Source organism: Oncorhynchus tshawytscha, linkage group LG05 (genome assembly GCF_018296145.1).
Source record: "Oncorhynchus tshawytscha isolate Ot180627B linkage group LG05, Otsh_v2.0, whole genome shotgun sequence".
NCBI lineage: Eukaryota > Metazoa > Chordata > Actinopteri > Salmoniformes > Salmonidae > Oncorhynchus > Oncorhynchus tshawytscha.
Window position 1 is genome coordinate 77,366,406 of NC_056433.1, and position 23,720 is coordinate 77,390,125.

At 47.1% G+C, this 23,720-nt stretch overlaps 1 protein-coding gene across 1 annotated transcript in view; it reads right to left on the bottom strand.

The window, feature by feature from the left end:
* Positions 1-23,720, bottom strand: part of LOC112237117 (low-density lipoprotein receptor-related protein 8-like) — a 385,638-nt gene that overhangs the window by 162,422 nt on the left and 199,496 nt on the right. The window contains exon 4 of the mRNA XM_042322397.1: positions 5,618-5,746. Coding sequence (XP_042178331.1) covers positions 5,618-5,746 — 129 coding nt within the window. The remainder of the gene's footprint in view (positions 1-5,617; positions 5,747-23,720) is intronic.

Here is a 23,720-nt window from a genome sequence, read left to right on the forward strand (position 1 = left end):
GGGGGTTGGAGGCAGGGATGGGGGGTTGGAGGGAGGGATGGGGGGGTGGAGGGAGGGATGGGGGGGGGATGGGGGTTGGAGGGAGGGATGGGGGGTTGGAGGGAGGGAGGGGGGGGGTTGGAGGGAGGGATGGGGGATGGAGGGAGGGGGGTTGGAGGGAGGGATGGGGGGTTGGAGGGATGGATGGGGGTTGGAGGGAGGGATGGGGGGTTGGAGGGAGGGATGGGGGGTTGGAGGGAGGGATGGGGGGGTTGGAGGGAGGGATGGGGGTTGGAGGGAGGGATGGAGGAGGGATGGGGGGGTTGGAGGGATGGGGGGGGGTTGGAGGGAGGGGTGTATTCAGTACTCTGCAGCACAAACATATATTACATGGTATTTCTGCTAGCCGAATCTCCTGTATTTGGCACATATCCAGTTTTCATTATAGAGGATTGGAAGCCCATGTGTGCATACTGTGTTGTATTAACGTGCCAACAACACCTAACTATTACGAGGAACAGGGTTTTTCTGTACGAAACACAGAATGATTCACCTTCCAGTTGAAGGAGTTGGGACACAGATCATCAGAGTCTGACAGCGTTCACAGTGATATGCACACAGCCCCATATACTCCCTCTCTTAAATCATAGATCAAAAACCCATTTCTGCAGGTTATTACAGCTGGAGAACCAGGATCACAGACGGACATACCACGTCAGGCAGGAAATCAATTATCATCAGAACCTCCATGAAATATTTCTAAGATGTAATAACCAATCTTATTTTCCACTTCGTATATGGTTGTGATAGATAAAAAGGCGATAGAACGAACGTGGAGCCAATATAAGTCCCCCCCGGTGTCAATACAATAGAAATGAAAAGGGAATGAGATATGTGAGAAGTTTCCTTGATAGCCGTGTCATTTCAATGTGATGAATAACAGTAGAGACAGAGGAGCTCCCTTCGTGTTTCGATCCATTAGGGTGTGAGAGGATGTGATACAGGCTGAGGCGCACGGCCGATTGGCTTGCATGACTACATCAACAACAGCTTATGCGTTCATTACCCGTCTACAAACTCCCAGATGTAACGATAGAGATATACAGAGATCAGATGATATAATACTGTGTGACTATAGGGATACAGTGTGGCTGAATACTGGCAACACACTATAACTAGTGAATAGATTGATCCTGAGGTAGATAGATGCCCATGGCATTGATAGCTGTATGTTTATTTATGTATTTATTTAACTAGGCAAGTCAGTTAAGAACACATTCTTATTTACAATGACGGCCTGGGAACGGTGGGTTAACTGGTGTAGGAACGGTGGGTTAACTGGTGTAGGAACGGTGGGTTAACTGGTGTAGGAACGGTGGGTTAACTGGTGTAGGAACGGTGGGTTAACTGGGTCGGTGGGTTAACTGGAACGGTGGGTTAACTGGTCTAGGAACGGTGGGTTAACTGGTCTAGGAACGGTGGGTTAACTGGTCTAGGAACGGTGGGTTAACTGGTGTAGGAACGGTGGGTTAACTGGTCTAGGAACGTGGGTTAACTGGTGTAGGAACGGTGGGTTAACTGGTGTAGGAACGGTGGGTTAACTGGTGTAGGAACGGTGGGTTAACTGGTCTAGGAACGGTGGGTTAACTGCCTTGTTCAGGGCCAGAACAGCATATTTTTATCTTGTCAGCTCGGGGATTCAATCTTGCAACCTATTGGTTACAAGTCCAATGCTCTAACCACTAGGATACCTGCCTATAACCACTAGGATACCTGCCTATAACCACTAGGCTACCCGCCTCTAACCACTAGGCTACCCGCCTCTAACCACTAGGATACCCGCCTCTAACCACTAGGATACCCGCCTCTAACCACTAGGATACCCGCCTCTAACCACTAGGATACCCGCCTCTAACCACTAGGATACCCGCCTCTAACCACTAGGATACCCGCCTCTAACCACTAGGATACCCGCCTCTAACCACTAGGATACCCGCCTCTAACCACTAGGATACCCGCCTCTAACCACTAGGATACCCGCCTCTAACCACTAGGATACCCGCCTCTAACCACTAGGATACCCGCCTCTAACCACTAGGATACCCGCCTCTAACCACTAGGCTACCCGCCTCTAACCACTAGGCTACCCGCCTCTAACCACTAGGCTACCCGCCTCTAACCACTAGGCTACCCGCCTCTAACCACTAGGCTACCCGCCTCTAACCACTAGGCTACCCGCCTCTAACCACTAGGATACCCGCCTCTAACCACTAGGATACCCGCCTCTAACCACTAGGATACCCGCTAACCACTAGGATACCCGCCTCTAACCACTAGGATACCCGCCTCTAACCACTAGGATACCCGCTAACCTAACCACTAACCAGGATACCCGCCTCTAACCACTAGGCTACCTGCCTCTAACCACTAGGCTAACGCCTCTAACCACTAGGATACCTGCCTCTAACCACTAGGATACCTGCCTCTAACCACTAGGATACCTGCCTCTAGCCACTAGGATACCTGCCTCTCAAAGGTGCATGCTACTACTCTCTCTCTCTCTCTCTCTCTCTCTGAGGGAATGAAGGCTAAACACTAGGACTAAACACTAGAACTAACACTAGGACTAAACACTAGGACTAAACACTAGGACTAACACTAGGACTAACACTAGGACTAAACACTAGGGCTAACACTAGGGCTAACACTAGGACTAAACACTAGGACTAAACACTAGGACTAAACACTAGGACTAAACACTAGGGCTAAACACTAGGGCTAAACATTATGGCTAAACATTATGGCTAAACATTATGGCTAAACATTATGGCTAACTCAGGGTAAACTAGAGAGGGTTGAGAGTGGGGAGAGCGACAGAGGGGAGAGAGGGGCTAGAGATAGTGGGGAGAGAGGGGATAGAGATAGAGGGGACAGAAGGGAAAGAGATAGAGGGCGAAGTGAAGATCATCGCCCCTCCAGCTTCAGACAGTCTCAGTGTGTGTTGGTCTATTTTAGGTTTGACCTCAGATAACCCCGAAAACCTGTGTGTGTGTGTGTGTGTGTGTGTCAGAGGAGGCTGGTGGGAGGAGCTATACTGGCTCATTGTAATAGCTGGAATGGAATTAATGGAACGGAGTCAAAACAAATCAAACACAAGGAAACCACGTTTGACGGTTCCATTTATTCCATTCCAGCTATTACAATGAGCCCGTTCTCCTATAGAATATCCCACCAGCCTCCTCTGGTGTGTGTGTATTCAGTAAAAACCTGTATTCTGAGAGGCCCTTTTGTTTTCCCTAATGGCCTGGCAGGAAGCTGTTAGATCTGGTAAAGGTTATATGTATGATACATAATATCCTCTAAACGGGAGACGCAGGGAGATCAATATTACTATAGGTAACATGTCTAAGCAGGGGGAAATCAATGCTGCTATTATGGCTCTCGTATTGGGTGGAGAACGGCAAGGTGGACGATTTCTCTCTGGCTTGCCGTGTGGACGGGAGTGTGTGTGTGTGTGTGTTTGTGAGACATATAATGCGCGTGAGCAACCCCTTCACAGCCTTCTCACTACACACAGACAGACAGACGGACAGACGGAAAGATGACGTTTCAATCTCAGCTGTTCAGAGAGACAAATCTACCCTACTTATGAGCTGTTGTAGAAACCTACTTTTCCACTCACACAGCGTCAGGGAGGATTGATCAACGAAACGACAGTCTCACCCAGCGTCAGGGAGGAAACGACAGTCTCAGACAGCGTCAGGGAGGAAACGACAGTCTCAGACAGCGTCAGGGAGGAAACGACAGTCTCAGACAGGTCAGGGAGGAAACGACAGTCTCACACAGCGTCAGGGAGGAAACGACAGTCTCAGACAGCGTCAGGGAGGAAACGACAGTCTCAGACAGCGTCAGGGAGGAAACGACAGTCTCAGACAGCGTCAGGGAGGAAACGACAGTCTCACACAGCGTCAGGGAGGAAACGACAGTCTCTCACACAGCGTCAGGGAGGAAACGACAGTCTCAGACAGCGTCAGGGAGGAAACGACAGTCTCACACAGCGTCAGGGAGGAAACGACAGTCTCACACAGCGTCAGGGAGGAAACGACAGTCTCACACAGCGTCAGGGAGGAAACGACAGTCTCAGACAGCGTCAGGGAGGAAACGACAGTCTCACACAGCGTCAGGGAGGAAACGACAGTCTCACACAGCGTCAGGGAGGAAACGACAGTCTCAGACAGCGTCAGGGAGAATTGATCAAGGGAAAGTCAGTGGAGGAAACAACTCTGAAGTCTGAAGGTTCTACACATCAACACACACCAACAACACTGGCAGCTGGGACTGTCTGCTATTTGTACCAACACCTTCATCTCCTTAAACTATGTTTCTTCTCTCCACAAGCTGAAACAAATGATCATGAGGAACATGTATCTATCATCTCTTCACTCACACTTTCATTACATTTAGTCAGTCTTTGATTATCTCTCAACGGAGGATCTAACCATTATTCTATTTCTCTCTCTCTGTATTTCTCTCTCTTCTGTATTTCTCTCTCTGTATTTCTCTATCTTCTGTATTTCTCTCTGTATTTCTCTCTCTTCTGTATTTCTCTCTCTGTATTTCTCTCTCTGTATTTCACTCCCTCTCTGTATTTCTCTCTCTGTATTTCTCTCTCTGTATTTCTCTCTTCTGTATTTCTCTCTCTGTATTTCACTCCTCTCTGTATTTCTCTCCCTCTCTCTGTATTTCTCTCTCTCTGTATTTCTCTCTCTCTGTATTTCTCTCTCTCTCTGTATTTCTCACTCTCTCTGTATTTCTCTCTCTCTGTATTTCTCATTCTCTCTGTATGTCTCCCTCTCTCTGTATTTCTCATTCTCTCTGTATGTCTCCCTCTCTCTGTATTTCTCATTCTCTCTGTATGTCTCCCTCTCTCTGTATGTCTCCCTCTCTCTGTATTTCTCATTCTCTCTGTATTTCTCCCTCTCTCTGTGTATTTCTCTCTCTCTCTCTCTCTGTATTTCTCATTCTCTCTGTATTTCTCCCTCTCTCTCTGTATTTCTCATTCTCTCTGTATTTCTCCCTCTCTCTCTGTATTTCTCCCTCTCTCTGTGTATTTCTCTCTCTCTCTGTATTTCTCCCTCTCTCTGTGTATTTCTCTCTCTCTCTGTATTTCTCCCTCTCTCTGTATTTCTCCCTCTCTCTGTATTTCTCCCTCTCTCTGTATTTCTCCCTCTCTCTGTGCATTTCTCTCTCTCTCTGTGCATTTCTCTCTCTCTCTGTGTATTTCTCTCTCTCTCTGTATTTCTCTCTCTCTCTGTATTTCTCCCTCTCTCTGTATTTCTCCCTCTCTCTGTATTTCTCCCTCTCTCTGTGTATTTCTATCTCTCTCTGTGTATTTCTCTCTCTCTCTGTATTTCTCTCTCTCTCTGTATTTCTCCCTCTCTCTGTATTTCTCCCTCTCTCTGTATTTCTCCCTCTCTCTGTGCATTTCTCTCTCTCTCTGTGCATTTCTCTCTCTCTCTGTGTATTTCTCTCTCTCTCTGTATTTCTCTCTCTCTCTGTATTTCTCCCTCTCTCTGTATTTCTCCCTCTCTCTGTATTTCTCTCTCTCTGTATTCCCCCCCACCCGCTTCAGTCTTACCTGCGGAACATTGGTTCTCATCCGCTCCGTTCTCACAGTCCCTTTCACCGTCACATCTCCATGACAACGAGACACACTTGCTGGTTGACCCCCCACAGTCAAACTTCTCAGGTGGGCACGTCTGTCGACCTATCAGTGGAGGGAGGGAGCGAGAGAGAGAGAGTGAGAGAGGAAACATCACAGTCAGTCAATGAAACAGTCAGATAACTCAGTTATCATGTTGCTCAAATCGATCCCGCCTCAAATGTCTGAGTAAGACAAAAAAACAGACACAGTCAGTTTGACACCAGGTCAAAAACACACACACACACACCGAGAGCACACACTCAAAACACACACACACACACACGCACACACACTGAGAGCACACACACTGAGAGCACACACACACACACACTGAGAGCACACACTGAGAGCACACACACACACACACACACACACACACACTGAGAGCACACACACACACACACACACACACACACACACTGAGAGCACACACACTGAGAGCACACACACACACACACACTGAGAGCACACACACACTGAGAGCACACACACTGAGAGCACACACACACTGAGAGCACACACACTGAGAGCACACACACACACTGAGAGCACACACACTGAGAGCACACACACTGAGAGCACACACACTGAGAGCACACACTGAGAGCACACACACACACACACTGAGAGCACACACACACACACACACACACACACACACACACACACTGAGAGCACACACACACACTGAGAGCACACACACTGAGAGCACACACACTGAGACACACACACACACACACACACACACACACACACACACACACACACACTGAGAGCACACACACTGAGAGCACACACACTGAGAGCACACACACACACACACACACACACTGAGAGCACACGCACTGAGAGCACACACTCAAACACACACACCGAGAGCACACACTCAACCACACACACAGAGAGCACACACTCAACCACACACACACACACACACACACACCGAGTGCAAACACTCAAACACACCAAAACATGTGTTTTATTTATAAATTCAGCACACTCACAGACATGAACATGAACATACACACACAGTGTTCCTTCCAGCGAAACCAAGTGGCACAGCGGTCTAGGCTCTGCATCTCAGTGCTAGAGGCATCACTACAGACCCTGGTCCGATCCCGGACTGTATCACAACCTGCCGTGATCAGGAGTCCCATAGGGCGGCTCACAGGCCCAGCGTCATCCGGGTTAGGGCAGGGATTGGCCGGGGGTAGACCATCATTGTAAAATAAGAATTTGTTCTTATCTAACTTGCCTAGTTAAATAAAAGTTAAATTAAACAAAAATACAATTAAGAAAGAATACTACTGTTCCTGTTCCCCAGCTAACCAATGGGGTTCCTGGAGTGAGAAAAAAACTGATGTACAATACCTCAACTTTACACTTGGCCCAGACAGCCAATCTCTGCTCTCCGTTTCCACAAATTCTACAACATCACCCCTCTCCCCATCTCTCCCTCCTCCCCCCTTTCCACAAACAACACTGCTACCACACCTCTCTCCCCATTCTCTCCCCCAACCCTTTCCAACACTAGCCAGAGGATGCTCAATGGAATTATATCCTATATCCCACACTTCCGGCGCCGACAGAGATGGCCGCCTCGCTTCGCGTTCCTAGGAAACTATGCAGTTTTTTGTTTTTTTACGTGTTATTTCTTACACTAGTACCCCAGGTCATCTTAGGTTTCATTACATACAGCCGTGAAGAACTACTGAATATAAGATCAGCGTCAACTCACCATCAGTACGACCAAGAATATGTTTTTCGCGATGCGGATCCTGTGTTCTGCCTTACAAACAGGACAACGGAGGGGATCCCATGCAGCGACCCGAAAAAACGACTCAGAAAAAGAGGGAAACGAAGCGGTCTTCTGGTCAGACTCCGGAGACGGGCACATCGTGCACCTCTCCCTAGCATTCTTCTCGCCAATGTCCAGTCTCTTGACAACAAGGTTGATGAAATCCGAGCAAGGGTAGCATTCCAGAGGGACATCAGAGACTGCAACGTTCTCTGCTTCACGGAAATATGGCTAACCGGAGAGACGCAATCCGAAGCGGTGCAGCCAGCGGGTTTCTCCACGCATCGCGCCGACAGAAACAAACATCTTTCTGGTAAGAAGAGGGGCGGGGGCGTATGCCTTATGACTGACGTGACATGGTGTGATGAAAGAAACATACAGGAACTCAAATCCTTCTGTTCACCTGATTTAGAATTCCTCACAATCAAATGTAGACCGCATTATCTACCAAGAGAATTCTCTTCGATTATAATCACAGCCGTATATATCCCCCCCCCAAGCAGACACATCGATGGCTCTGAACGAACTTTATTTAACTCTCTGCAAACTGGAAACGATTTATCCGGAGGCTGCATTCATTGTAGCTGGGGATTTTAACAAGGCTAATCTGAAAACAAGACTCCCTAAATTTTATCAGCATATCGATTGCGCAACCAGGGGTGGAAAGACCTTGGATCATTGTTACTCTAACTTCCGCGACGCATATAAGGCCTTGCCCCGCCCCCCTTTCGGAAAAGCTGACCACGACTCCATTTTGTTGATCCCTGCCTACAGACAGAAACTAAAACAAGAAGCTCCCACGCTGAGGTCTGTTCAACGCTGGTCCGACCAAGCTGACTCCACACTCCAAGACTGCTTCCATCACGTGGACTGGGAGATGTTTCGTATTGCGTCAGATAACAACATTGACAAATACGCTGATTCGGTGTGCGAGTTCATTAGAACGTGCGTTGAAGATGTCGTTCCCATAGCAACGATTAAAACATTCCCTAACCAGAAACCTTGGATTGATGGCAGCATTCGTGTGAAACTGAAGGCACGAACCACTGCTTTTAATCAGGGCAAGGTGTCTGGTAACATGGCTGAATACAAACAGTGCAGCTATTCCCTCCGCAAGGCTATCAAACAAGCTAAGCGCCAGTACAGAGACAAAGTAGAATCTCAATTCAACGGCTCAGACACAAGAGGCATGTGGCAGGGTCTACAGTCAATCACGGACTACAGGAAGAAACACAGCCCAGTCACGGACCAGGATGTCTTGCTCCCAGGCAGACTAAATAACTTTTTTGCCCGCTTTGAGGACAATACAGTGCCACTGACACGGCCTGCAACGAAAACATGCGGTCTCTCCTTCACTGCAGCCGAAGTGAGTAAGACATTTAAACGCGTTAACCCTCGCAAGGCTGCAGGCCCAGACGGCGTCCCCAGCCGCGCCCTCAGAGCATGCGCAGACCAGCTGGTCGGTGTGTTTACGGACATATTCAATCAATCCCTATACCAGTCTGCTGTTCCCACATGCTTCAAGAGGGCCACCATTGTTCCTGTTCCCAAGAAAGCTAAGGTAACTGAGCTAAACGACTACCGCCCCGTAGCACTCACATCCGTCATCATGAAGTGCTTTGAGAGACTAGTCAAGGACCATATCACCTCCACCCTACCTGACACCCTAGACCCACTCCAATTTGCTTACCGCCCAAATAGGTCCACAGACGATGCAATCTCAACCACACTGCACACTGCCCTAACCCATCTGGACAAGAGGAATACCTATGTGAGAATGCTGTTCATCGACTACAGCTCGGCATTCAACACCATAGTACCCTCCAAGCTCGTCATCAAGCTCGAGACCCTGGGTCTTGACCCCGCCCTGTGCAACTGGGTTCTGGACTTCCTGACGGGCCGCCCCCAGGTGGTGAGGGTAGGCAACAACATCTCCTCCCCGCTGATCCTCAACACTGGGGCCCCACAAGGGTGCGTTCTGAGCCCTCTCCTGTACTCCCTGTTCACCCACGACTGCGTGGCCATGCACGCCTCCAACTCAATCATCAAGTTTGCGGACGACACAACAGTGGTAGGCTTGATTACCAACAACGACGAGACGGCCTACAGGGAGGAGGTGAGGGCCCTCGGAGTGTGGTGTCCCCTCTCCTCTCCTCCCCAATCCTAGCCAGAGAGGACCCAATAGAATTATATCCTAGATTACACACTACCACCCCCCACCCTCCATCCCCTCTCCTCTCCTCCCCAATCCCAGCCAGAGAGGACCCAATAGAATTATATCCTAGATTACACACTACCACCCCACCACCCCTCACCCTCCATCCCCTCTCCTCCCCCATTCCCTGCCAGAGAGCACCCAATAGAATTATATCCTAGATTACACACTACCACCCCCACCCCCTCTCCTCTCCTCCCCCATTCCCAGCCAGAGAGGACCCAATAGAATTATATCCTAGATTACACACTACCCCCCCCATCCCCTCTCCTCCCCCATTCCCAGCCAGAGAGGACCCAATAGAATTATATCCTAGATTACACACTACCACCCCCTCCATCCCCTCTCCTCTCCTCCCCCATTCCCAGCCAGAGAGGACCCAATAGAACTATATTCTAGATAATATTACACACAGTGTCAAACACTGCTCCATCAATTCTACATTTTAGACTGCCACCGGCTGGCAACGCACCCAGCAACCCACCATAGCAACCCCCCAGATCAATATATTGTGCCTGCTGTGGGATTATTTCATAATTAAAAAAAGTTTTTATTTTACAAGATATTTTTTCAATGTTCGAGGTTCCTGGTGAGGGATAGACTGTGACTGTGTCTGAAATGGCACCCTGTTCCCTATATAATGCACTACTTTAGACCAGGACCCTGTTCCCTATATAATGCACTACTTTAGACCAGGACCCTGTTCCCTATATAATGCACTACTTTAGACCAGGACCCTGTTCCCTATATAATGCACTACTTTAGACCAGGACCCTGTTCCCTATATAATGCACTACTTTAGACCAGGACCCTGTTCCCTATATAATGCACTACTTTAGACCAGGACCCTGTTCCCTATATAATGCACTACTTTAGACCAGGACCCTAGTCCCTATATAATGCACTACTTTAGACCAGGACCCTGTTCCCTATATAATGCACTACTTTAGACCAGGACCCTGTTCCCTATATAATGCACTACTTTAGACCAGGACCCTGTTCCCTATATAATGCACTACTTTAGACCAGGACCTATATAAGGAATAATGTTTGTGTCTGAAATGGCACCCTATTCCCTATATAGTGCACTACTTTAGACCAGGACCCTATTCCCTATAAAGTGCATATTGAGTGCCATTTTGGCGCTTATTTTTCTGTGTGTTTCAGCAGTGTAAGTGTTGCCAGGTTTTGTTCTATTCAGGTTCTGTTTGGTGACTTTGGGTTTGGGTAGGAATTGCCTTAGAGAAGCTGGCTTCTCTTGGCCAGGCTCTATCACTTCATCTGGGGTCTCAGTGAATGGCTGGGTCTCACGTGAGCCGGTTGTAAATGTGTCTGCTTTTAAATTTGTTTTTTCTTTTGCGTTTCAGGAAACCAAAATGGAGTCTCTACCTAAAATCACATTTGACCAAGCAGCTATCTATCTCCTCATCAGCAGATAGCTACTGTGGCTGAGAACACAGAGAGCCAGTCTGCTGTGTCCAAGCAGTGATTTTGGATGAAAAGAAGATGAGCAGCTGTGTGTGCCGGGGGGTTAAATAAAGGTTAAATAAATAAAATATATATATAGTATGTTCTGCTTCAATCTGTGGAGGGACTGATGCATCTTTATCTCCTCAATGCATCACTGACTGTAGTGACAATCAACAGGCAAAATAAACTACAGAATAAAGGCACTACACCCATTGAGATTCATACAGTACATGAGAGGGATTATTACTCATAGTCAATAATATACTTGGCATAATGTACAAGACCCAAGGTTGGGAAACGAGCCGGGTTGCTAGTATGTTTCTGCTTTAGCCAATTTGTTGCATTATTGGCAACGGTGTACAGGTAGGTTAGAATGCAGAACGGTCTGGAAGCCAAGGTAGTCAGACCCTATTGGTAATTACCTGCCAGCTGATGGTATCATTAAACTGGAGATGGTCTTCAGGAAGGGTTCCTCTTGTCTCCTTCTGAAGGTCAGTGTTGAGCAGTGTTGGAACCTCAGGGAACTCGATTGGATTTCTCTCTCTCCCTCTTTACCCCCCTCCCCCTCTCTCTTTACCTCTCTGTTCCTCTCTGTTCCTCTGTCTCTTTACCTCTCTCTCTATACCTCTCTCTCTGTACCTCTCTCTCTGTACCTCTCTCTCTGTTCCTCTCTCTCTTTACCTTTTCTCTCTGTACCTCTCTCTCTTTACCTCTCTCTTTACCCCTCTCTCTGTTCCTCTGTCTCTTTACCTTCTCTCTGTACCTCTGTTCCTCTCTTTTCCTCTCTCTCTTTACCCCTCTCTCTGTTCCTCTGTCTCTTTACCTTCTCTCTTTACCTCTGTTCCTCTCTCTCTGTTCCTCTCTCTCTTTACCTCTGTTCCTCTCTCTCTTTACCTCTCTCTTTACCTTCTCTCTTTACCTCTCTCTGTTCCTCTCTCTGTTCCTCTCTCTCTTTACCTCTGTTCCTCTCTCTCTTTACCTCTGTTCCTCTGTCTCTGTTCCTCTCTCTCTTTACCTTCTCTCTCTTTACCTCTGTTCCTCTCTCTCTTTACCTTCTCTCTCTTTACCTTCTCTCTCTTTACCTTCTCTCTCTTTACCTTCTCTCTCTTTACCTCTCTCTCTTTACCTCTCTCTCTTTACCTCTCTCTCTTTACCTCTCTCTCTTTACCTCTCTCTCTTTACCTTTCTCTCTTTACCTTTCTCTCTGTACCTTTCTCTCTGTACCTTTCTCTCTGTACCTTTCTCTCTGTCTCTGTACCTCTCTCTGTCTCTGTACCTCTCTCTGTCTCTGTACCTCTCTCTGTCTCTGTACCTCTCTCTGTCTCTGTACCTCTCTCTGTCTCTGTACCTCTCTCTGTCTCTGTACCTCTCTCTGTCTCTGTACCTCTCTCTGTCTCTGTACCTCTCTCTGTCTCTGTACCTCTCTCTGTCTCTGTACCTCTCTGTCTCTTTACCTCTCTGTCTCTTTACCTCTCTCTTTACCTCTCTCTCTTTACCTCTCTCTCTTTACCTCTCTCTCTTTACCTCTCTCTCTTTAGCTTTCTCTCTGTACCTTTCTCTCTTTACCCATCTCTTTCACTCTATGTAACTTTCTCTCTTTACCTCTCTCTATGTCTCTCTCCCTCTCTCTATGTCTCTCTCTCTCTCTCTACCTGTGCTCACAGGTAGGCCTAGTGCAGTGTTGCAGACTGTGTAAGGAATATTGACAGGCTTATCGACAGTTTTTTGGACTGAGATCATAGTTACTCCGTGACTCCTCCTCCACAACTTTCATCTCACACAACTTTTTGAAGGTGGCTACCTAAAGCAGGAACACACATTGCGTAAGGCACACACACCCACCCATCGTTACACACATACATTGTAAAACACATACGTCGTAACACACTCACATCGTAACACATAGACAAGCAAAATACGCACACACACACACACACACACACACACACACACACACACACACACACACACACACACACACACATACACACACCAATCATCTCCACTCTCTCTGTTAAAAACCTTGATCAGAGGTCCTCTACTCAGCTGGGCATTCGTTGCTCTTTAGCTGAATTAATACAGCAGCCTGACTTTGTAAGATATTAATATTTAATCAGCTCTGTTCTGATACGGCGAGACACAGAGGTAAAACACAGTGGCCAGCTAACAGCCAGCAACTACCTACTAGGCCTACAGCAAACAACACTGAAGGAGAGCCAGAGATCTCAGGAGAATCAGCTCTGCTTGTGTGAGACAATTTATTCAAACACTCCTGGCATTATAGTACACTGAGTCGGGGGTCATGAGCAATTTGCAGATAGTAGCGTCTGGGGTTTCTCACCGTGTGACATTGCATGAGTGAACGGCTGGGGATGAGAAGGGGATTTATAGGGTTAACACTGCAAGACCCTCTTCGTTAGCACCAACCACGTCTACCTTGACAATGTGTGTTGGGGCCTGGTGGTCTACTGATGTCACATCCACAGCATGGACAGAGAGGGTAAGGAAGGGAGAGATGGGGGAAAGAACAAGAAACATTTAGAGAAAGGGTGAAGAGTGAACAGGGAGAGGCAAGGATAGAGAGTGTAGTAGGGGAGATGATGGTATGTGGTGGTGGTGTGGTGTTGGTGGTGGTGGGTGTGGTGGTGTTGGTGGGTGTGGTGGTTGTGGGTGGTGGGTGTGGTGGTGGTGAGTGTGGTGGTGTTGGGTGTGGTGGTTGTGGGTGGTGGGTGTGGTGGTTGTGGGTGTGGTGGTGTTGGTGGTGGTGGGTGTTGGGTGTGGTGGTGGTAGTGGGTGTGGTGGGTGGTGGTTGTGGGTGGTGGTTGTGGGTGTGGTGGTGTTGGGTGTGGTGGTGGTAGTGGGTCTGGTGGTTGTGGGTGTGGTGGTGGTAGTGGGTGTGGTGGGTGTTGGGTGTGGTGGTGGTAGTGGGTGTGGTGGGTGGTGGTAGTGGGTATGGTGGTTGTGGTAGAGGGTGTTGGGTGTGGGTGTGGGTATGGTGGTTGTGGTGGTGGGTGTGGTGGTGTTGGGTGTGGTGGTGTTGGTGGGTGTGGTGGTGTCCGTGGGTGTGGTGGTGTTCGTGGTGGGTATGGTGGTTGTGGTGGTGGGTGTGGTGGTGTTGGGTGTGGTGGTGTTGGTGGGTGTGGTGGTGTTCGTGGTGGGTATGGTGGTTGTGGGTGTGGTGGTGGGTGTGATGGTGTTGGTGGGTGTGGTGGTTGTGGGTGTGGTGGTGTTGGGTGTGGTGGTGTTGGTGGTGGGTATGGTGGTTGTGGGTGTGGTGGTGTTGGTGGTGGTTGTGGGTGTAGTGGTGGTTGGTATGGTGGTGGGTGTGGTGGTGGGTATGGTGGTTGTGGGTGTGGTGGTGGTGGTGGGTATGGGTGTGGTGGTGGTGGGTATGGTAGTGGTGGGTGTGGTGGTGTTGGTGGTGGGTATGTTGGTGGTGGGTATGGTGGTGGTGGTTGTGGTGGTTATGGTGGTGGTGGGTATGGTGGTGGTGGGTGTGGTGGGGTGTATGGTGGTGGTGGTGGGTATGTTGGTGGTGGTGTGGTGGTGGTGGTTATGTTGGTGGTGGGTGTGGTGGTGGTGGGTGTTGTGGTGGTGGGTATGTTGGTGGTGGGTGTGGTGGTGGTGGGTATGTTGGTGGTGGGTGTGGTGGTGGTGGTGGTGGGGTGGGTGTGGTGGTGGTGGTTATTGTGGTGGTGGGTGTGGTGGTGGTGGGTATGTTGGTGGTGGGTGTGGTGGTGGTGGGTGTGGTGGTGGTGGGTATGGTGGTGGTGGGTGTGGTGGTGTTTTGTTATTTGACCCACGTTCTCAGACTAAGCATCTATTATGAGTGGGGTAGAAGGGCGGAGTACGCGCTTGTATGCTAATGCCTTTTTGATTAACTGCCTCCCTAATTCCCTTTCACAGGAAACGGAGGAGAGCAGAGTTGCATATCATAGATGGCCCAGCATCCACACACACACACACACACACACGTCCATCTGTTGCTCTGGGCCTCAGCTAAAATTCCCTCCCTAGTGATTGATTCAGATAGCTCAGAAGCCACTGGGTTAATGTAAAGATCATGCATTTGCTGTTTGGCGTCTGTGTGTATGTATGAGGACGGAGAAGGAGAGTAGAGGACGGTGGTATGAGGAATGAAGTCACTGTCACACCAAACTGTATGGATGTCATCACAGAGGGTGAGGGTGGACTCAATGGTTCTGTGATTATGGTGGGATGGATGATGATGGAGTCTAACATGGGGAGCAGCGCTGCCTGGTATCATGATCCACACACACACACACACACACACACACACACACACACACACACACACACACACACACACACACACACACACACAGGGCAGGAGGAGGAAAGGAGGCATGGCTACAACAAATAGCGGTATGTTTTATGTTGTAAAACAAGGCAATATAGCTAAGTGAAGAACCCATTCAATAATGTTTTCTTTCCTACAGGGTGCAATAACCAGGAACAACAGACTACCTCACAGTCATTGAAAAGCAGAATATCTTCATTATTCTAAATTGCCTCAGAAAAAGCATCCATTCAATTAGGTTTACTGACCAGTCACCCTGTATAAAACAGTGAATATCACTATCATGACTAGAACAGGCTCAGTGAGAGTGGAAAGTATAATGGGAAGTTGTTTATTTGATAGCGAGAGATACTGTAGCTACTACACTGGTAGTGTTTTAATGCTGCGACGGATAATCAATTAGGCCTAGGATAATGTGTGGGTTATAAACAGGTGATAGTCTGTGAATTAGGATAGTTAAACAGAAGTTTCAGCCTCAGGGATGAGGCGTGATGATAAACACAGGGGCTGAAGTGGCCGTATGCGCACTGTAAACTTTTATCACATAGATAGCAGTAAAACTAAGACCTGTACACGTCCTCTCAATCAATCAAACACTGCAGCACTGCCTCTTCCTGGGTCCGAAATGGCACCATCAAATCAAACGGATTCATCACTTACACAGTTTACACCAGGTACACAAGGTGCATCAAAATGGTTATGTGCTAGCTCACTCAACAATGTAGTACATCAATCAATAATCAATAACAACAATGAAACCTAGGGTTCTGGTCAAAAGTAGTGCACAACATAGGGAATAGGGTGTGATTTGAGATGCAATCTGTCTCTGCTACACACTGATCGATGGAACGAAAAAGTCTGAAAAGCCCTGGGGAAGACATGAAAGGAGAGGAAAGGAAAGAGAGGGAGAGAGAGAAAGAAAAAACAGGTGAGAGAAACAGGACATGGAGAAAGGGACAGAGAAAGGGACAGAGAAAGAGTTTAAAAAAAAGAATAGATGAAGAAAAAGGGAGAGGGAACACTATGTAAGAAAAAAGGACGGAAAGAGAACATGGATAGAAGTAGATGAACACACAGGTAGGGACAGAGAGAGAGAACATGGATAGAAGTAGATGAACACACAGGTAGGGACACAGAGAGAGAACATGGATAGAAGTAGATGAACACACAGGTAGGGACACAGAGAGAACATGGATAGAAGTAGATGAACACACAGGTAGGGACACAGAGAGAACATGGATAGAAGTAGATGAACACACAGGTAGGGACAGAGAGAGAGAACATGGATAGAAGTAGATGAACACACAGGTAGGGACAGAGAGAGAACATGGATAGAAGTAGATGAACACACAGGTAGGGACACAGAGAGAGAACATGGATAGAAGTAGATGAACACACAGGTAGGGACACAGAGAGAACATGGATAGAAGTAGATGAACACACAGGTAGGGACAGAGAGAGAACATGGATAGAAGTAGATGAACACACAGGTAGGGACAGAGAGAGAACATGGATAGAAGTAGATGAAACACACAGGTAGGGACAGAGAGAGAACATGGATAGAAGTAGATGAACACACAGGTAGGGACAGAGAGAGAGAACATGGATAGAAGTAGATGAACACACAGGTAGGGACACAGAGAGAGAACATGGATAGAAGTAGATGAACACACAGGTAGGGACAGAGAGAGAACATGGATAGAAGTAGATGAACACACAGGTAGGGACAGAGAGAGAGAACATGGATAGAAGTAGATGAACACACAGGTAGGGACACAGAGAGAACATGGATAGAAGTAGATGAACACACAGGTAGGGACAGAGAGAGAACATGGATAGAAGTAGATGAACACACAGGTAGGGACAGAGAGAGAACATGGATAGAAGTAGATGAACACACAGGTAGGGACACAGAGAGAGAACATGGATAGAAGTAGATGAACACACAGGTAGGGACAGAGAGAGAACATGGATAGAAGTAGATGAACACACAGGTAGGGACAGAGAGAGAACATGGATAGAAGTAGATGAACACACAGGTAGGGACAGAGAGAGAACATGGATAGAAGTAGATGAACACACAGGTAGGGACAGAGAGAGAACATGGATAGAAGTAGATGAACACACAGGTAGGGACAGAGAGAGAGAACATGGATAGAAGTAGATGAACACACAGGTAGGGACAGAGAGAGAACATGGATAGAAGTAGATGAACACACAGGTAGGGACAGAGAGAGAGAGAACATGGATAGAAGTAGATGAACACACAGGTAGGGACACAGAGAGAACATGGATAGAAGTAGATGAACACACAGGTAGGGACAGAGAGAGAACATGGATAGAAGTAGATGAACACACAGGTAGGGACAGAGAGAGAACATGGATAGAAGTAGATGAACACACAGGTAGGGACAGAGAGAGAACATGGATAGAAGTAGATGAACACACAGGTAGGGACAGAGAGAGAACATGGATAGAAGTAGATGAACACACAGGTAGGGACACAGAGAGAACATGGATAGAAGTAGATGAACACACAGGTAGGGACAGAGAGAGAGAACATGGATAGAAGTAGATGAACACACAGGTAGGGACAGAGAGAGAACATGGATAGAAGTAGATGAACACACAGGTAGGGACACAGAGAGAACATGGATAGAAGTAGATGAACACACAGGTAGGGACACAGAGAGAACATGGATAGAAGTAGATGAACACACAGGTAGGGACACAGAGAGAACATGGATAGAAGTAGATGAACACACAGGTAGGGACAGAGAGAGAACATGGATAGAAGTAGATGAACACACAGGTAGGGACAGAGAGAGAGAGAACATGGATAGAAGTAGATGAACACACAGGTAGGGACAGAGAGAGAGAGAACATGGATAGAAGTAGATGAACACACAGGTAGGGACAGAGAGAGAGAGAACATGGATAGAAGTAGATGAACACACAGGTAGGGACAGAGAGAGAGAACATGGATAGAAGTAGATGAACACACAGGTAGGGACACAGAGAGAGAACATGGATAGAAGTAGATGAACACACAGGTAGGGACACAGAGAGAACATGGATAGAAGTAGATGAACACACAGGTAGGGACAGAGAGAGAACATGGATAGAAGTAGATGAACACACAGGTAGGGACACAGAGAGAGAACATGGATAGAAGTAGATGAACACACAGGTAGGGACACAGAGAGAACATGGATAGAAGTAGATGAACACACAGGTAGGGACAGAGAGAGAGAACATGGATAGAAGTAGATGAACACACAGGTAGGGACACAGAGAGAACATGGATAGAAGTAGATGAACACACAGGTAGGGACAGAGGAGAACATGGATAGAAGTAGATGAACACACAGGTAGGGACACAGAGAGAACATGGATAGAAGTAGATGAACACACAGGTAGGGACAGAGAGAGAGAACATGGATAGAAGTAGATGAACACACAGGTAGGGACAGAGAGAGAGAACATGGATAGAAGTAGATGAACACACAGGTAGGGACACAGAGAGAACATGGATAGAAGTAGATGAACACACAGGTAGGGACAGAGAGAGAGAACATGGATAGAAGTAGATGAACACACAGGTAGGGACAGAGAGAGAACATGGATAGAAGTAGATGAACACACAGGTAGGGACACAGAGGAGAACATGGATAGAAGTAGATGAACACACAGGTAGGGACAGAGAGAGAGAACATGGATAGAAGTAGATGAACACACAGGTAGGGACACAGAGGAGAACATGGATAGAAGTAGATGAACACACAGGTAGGGACAGAGAGGAGAACATGGATAGAAGTAGATGAACACACAGGTAGGGACAGAGAGGGAGAACATGGATAGAAGTAGATGAACACACAGGTAGGGACAGAGAGGGAGAACATGGATAGAAGTAGATGAACACACAGGTAGGGACACAGAGGAGAACATGGATAGAAGTAGATGAACACACAGGTAGGGACACAGAGGGAGAACATGGATAGAAGTAGATGAACACACAGGTAGGGACAGAGAGAGAGAACATGGATAGAAGTAGATGAACACACAGGTAGGGACACAGAGGAGAACATGGATAGAAGTAGATGAACACACAGGTAGGGACAGAGAGAGAACATGGATAGAAGTAGATGAACACACAGGTAGGGACACAGAGAGAGAACATGGATAGAAGTAGATGAACACACAGGTAGGGACACAGAGAGAACATGGATAGAAGTAGATGAACACACAGGTAGGGACACAGAGAGAACATGGATAGAAGTAGATGAACACACAGGTAGGGACAGAGAGAGAGAACATGGATAGAAGTAGATGAACACACAGGTAGGGACAGAGAGAGAGAGAACATGGATAGAAGTAGATGAACACACAGGTAGGGACAGAGAGAGAGAACATGGATAGAAGTAGATGAACACACAGGTAGGGACAGAGAGAGAACATGGATAGAAGTAGATGAACACACAGGTAGGGACAGAGAGAGAGAACATGGATAGAAGTAGATGAACACACAGGTAGGGACACAGAGAGATGAACACACAGGTAGGGACACAGAGAGATGAACACACAGGTAGGGACACAGAGAGATGAACACACAGGTAGGGACACAGAGAGATACACACAGGTAGGGACACAGAGAGATGAACACACAGGTAGGGACAGAGAGAGAGAACATGGATAGAAGTAGATGAACACACAGGTAGGGACAGAAAGAGAACATGGATAGAAGTAGATGAACACACAGGTAGGGACAGAGAGAGAACATGGATAGAAGTAGATGAACACACAGGTAGGGACAGAGAGAGAACATGGATAGAAGTAGATGAACACACAGGTAGGGACACAGAGAGAGAACATGGATAGAAGTAGATGAACACACAGGTAGGGACAGAGAGAGAGAGAACATGGATAGAAGTAGATGAACACACAGGTAGGGACACAGAGAGAGAACATGGATAGAAGTAGATGAACACACAGGTAGGGACAGAGAGAGAACATGGATAGAAGTAGATGAACACACAGGTAGGGACACAGAGGAGAACATGGATAGAAGTAGATGAACACACAGGTAGGGACAGAGAGAACATGGATAGAAGTAGATGAACACACAGGTAGGGACACAGAGAGAACATGGATAGAAGTAGATGAACACACAGGTAGGGACAGAGAGAGAACATGGATAGAAGTAGATGAACACACAGGTAGGGACAGAGAGAGAGAACATGGATAGAAGTAGATGAACACACAGGTAGGGACAGAGAGAGAGAGAACATGGATAGAAGTAGATGAACACACAGGTAGGGACAGAGAGAGAACATGGATAGAAGTAGATGAACACACAGGTAGGGACACAGAGAGAGAACATGGATAGAAGTAGATGAACACACAGGTAGGGACACAGAGAGAGAACATGGATAGAAGTAGATGAACACACAGGTAGGGACACAGAGAGAACATGGATAGAAGTAGATGAACACACAGGTAGGGACACAGAGAGAGAACATGGATAGAAGTAGATGAACACACAGGTAGGGACACAGAGAGAGAACATGGATAGAAGTAGATGAACACACAGGTAGGGACAGAGAGAGAACATGGATAGAAGTAGATGAACACACAGGTAGGGACACAGAGAGAACATGGATAGAAGTAGATGAACACACAGGTAGGGACAGAGAGAGAACATGGATAGAAGTAGATGAACACACAGGTAGGGACAGAGAGAGAGAACATGGATAGAAGTAGATGAACACACAGGTAGGGACACAGAGAGAGAACATGGATAGAAGTAGATGAACACACAGGTAGGGACACAGAGAGAGAACATGGATAGAAGTAGATGAACACACAGGTAGGGACACAGAGAGAGAACATGGATAGAAGTAGATGAACACACAGGTAGGGACACAGAGAGAACATGGATAGAAGTAGATGAACACACAGGTAGGGACAGAGAGAGAACATGGATAGAAGTAGATGAACACACAGGTAGGGACACAGAGAGAACATGGATAGAAGTAGATGAACACACAGGTAGGGACAGAGAGAGAACATGGATAGAAGTAGATGAACACACAGGTAGGGACAGAGAGAGAACATGGATAGAAGTAGATGAACACACAGGTAGGGACAGAGAGAGAGAGAACATGGATAGAAGTAGATGAACACACAGGTAGGGACACAGAGAGAACATGGATAGAAGTAGATGAACACACAGGTAGGGACAGAGAGAGAGAACATGGATAGAAGTAGATGAACACACAGGTAGGGACAGAGAGAGAAAATGGATAGAAGTAGATGAACACACAGGTAGGGACACAGAGAGATGAACACACAGGTAGGGACACAGAGAGAGAAAATGGATAGAAGTAGATGAACACACAGGTAGGGACACAGAGAGAGAAAATGGATAGAAGTAGATGAACACACAGGTAGGGACACAGAGAGAGAAAATGGATAGAAGTAGATGAACACACAGGTAGGGACACAGAGAGAGAAAATGGATAGAAGTAGATGAACACAGGTAGGGACACACAGAGGGAGAACATGGATAGAAGTAGATGAACACACAGGTAGGGACAGAGAGAGAGAGAACATGGATAGAAGTAGATGAACACACAGGTAGGGACACAGAGAGAGAACATGGATAGAAGTAGATGAACACACAGGTAGGGACAGAGAGAGAGAGAACATGGATAGAAGTAGATGAACACACAGGTAGGGACAGAGAGAGAACATGGATAGAAGTAGATGAACACACAGGTAGGGACAGAGAGAGAACATGGATAGAAGTAGATGAACACACAGGTAGGGACAGAGAGAGAACATGGATAGAAGTAGATGAACACACAGGTAGGGACAGAGAGAGAACATGGATAGAAGTAGATGAACACACAGGTAGGGACAGAGAGAGAGAACATGGATAGAAGTAGATGAACACACAGGTAGGGACAGAGAGAGAACATGGATAGAAGTAGATGAACACACAGGTAGGGACAGAGAGAGAGAGAACATGGATAGAAGTAGATGAACACACAGGTAGGGACACAGAGAGAACATGGATAGAAGTAGATGAACACACAGGTAGGGACAGAGAGAGAACATGGATAGAAGTAGATGAACACACAGGTAGGGACAGAGAGAGAACATGGATAGAAGTAGATGAACACACAGGTAGGGACAGAGAGAGAGAACATGGATAGAAGTAGATGAACACACAGGTAGGGACAGAGAGAGAACATGGATAGAAGTAGATGAACACACAGGTAGGGACACAGAGAGAACATGGATAGAAGTAGATGAACACACAGGTAGGGACAGAGAGAGAGAACATGGATAGAAGTAGATGAACACACAGGTAGGGACAGAGAGAGAACATGGATAGAAGTAGATGAACACACAGGTAGGGACACAGAGAGAACATGGATAGAAGTAGATGAACACACAGGTAGGGACACAGAGAGAACATGGATAGAAGTAGATGAACACACAGGTAGGGACACAGAGAGAACATGGATAGAAGTAGATGAACACACAGGTAGGGACAGAGAGAGAACATGGATAGAAGTAGATGAACACACAGGTAGGGACAGAGAGAGAGAGAACATGGATAGAAGTAGATGAACACACAGGTAGGGACAGAGAGAGAGAGAACATGGATAGAAGTAGATGAACACACAGGTAGGGACAGAGAGAGAGAACATGGATAGAAGTAGATGAACACACAGGTAGGGACAGAGAGAGAGAGAACATGGATAGAAGTAGATGAACACACAGGTAGGGACACAGAGAGAGAACATGGATAGAAGTAGATGAACACACAGGTAGGGACACAGAGAGAACATGGATAGAAGTAGATGAACACACAGGTAGGGACACAGAGAGAACATGGATAGAAGTAGATGAACACACAGGTAGGGACACAGAGAGAGAACATGGATAGAAGTAGATGAACACACAGGTAGGGACACAGAGAGAACATGGATAGAAGTAGATGAACACACAGGTAGGGACAGAGAGAGAGAACATGGATAGAAGTAGATGAACACACAGGTAGGGACACAGAGAGAACATGGATAGAAGTAGATGAACACACAGGTAAGGACAGAGGGAGAACATGGATAGAAGTAGATGAACACACAGGTAGGGACACAGAGAGAACATGGATAGAAGTAGATGAACACACAGGTAGGGACAGAGAGAGAGAACATGGATAGAA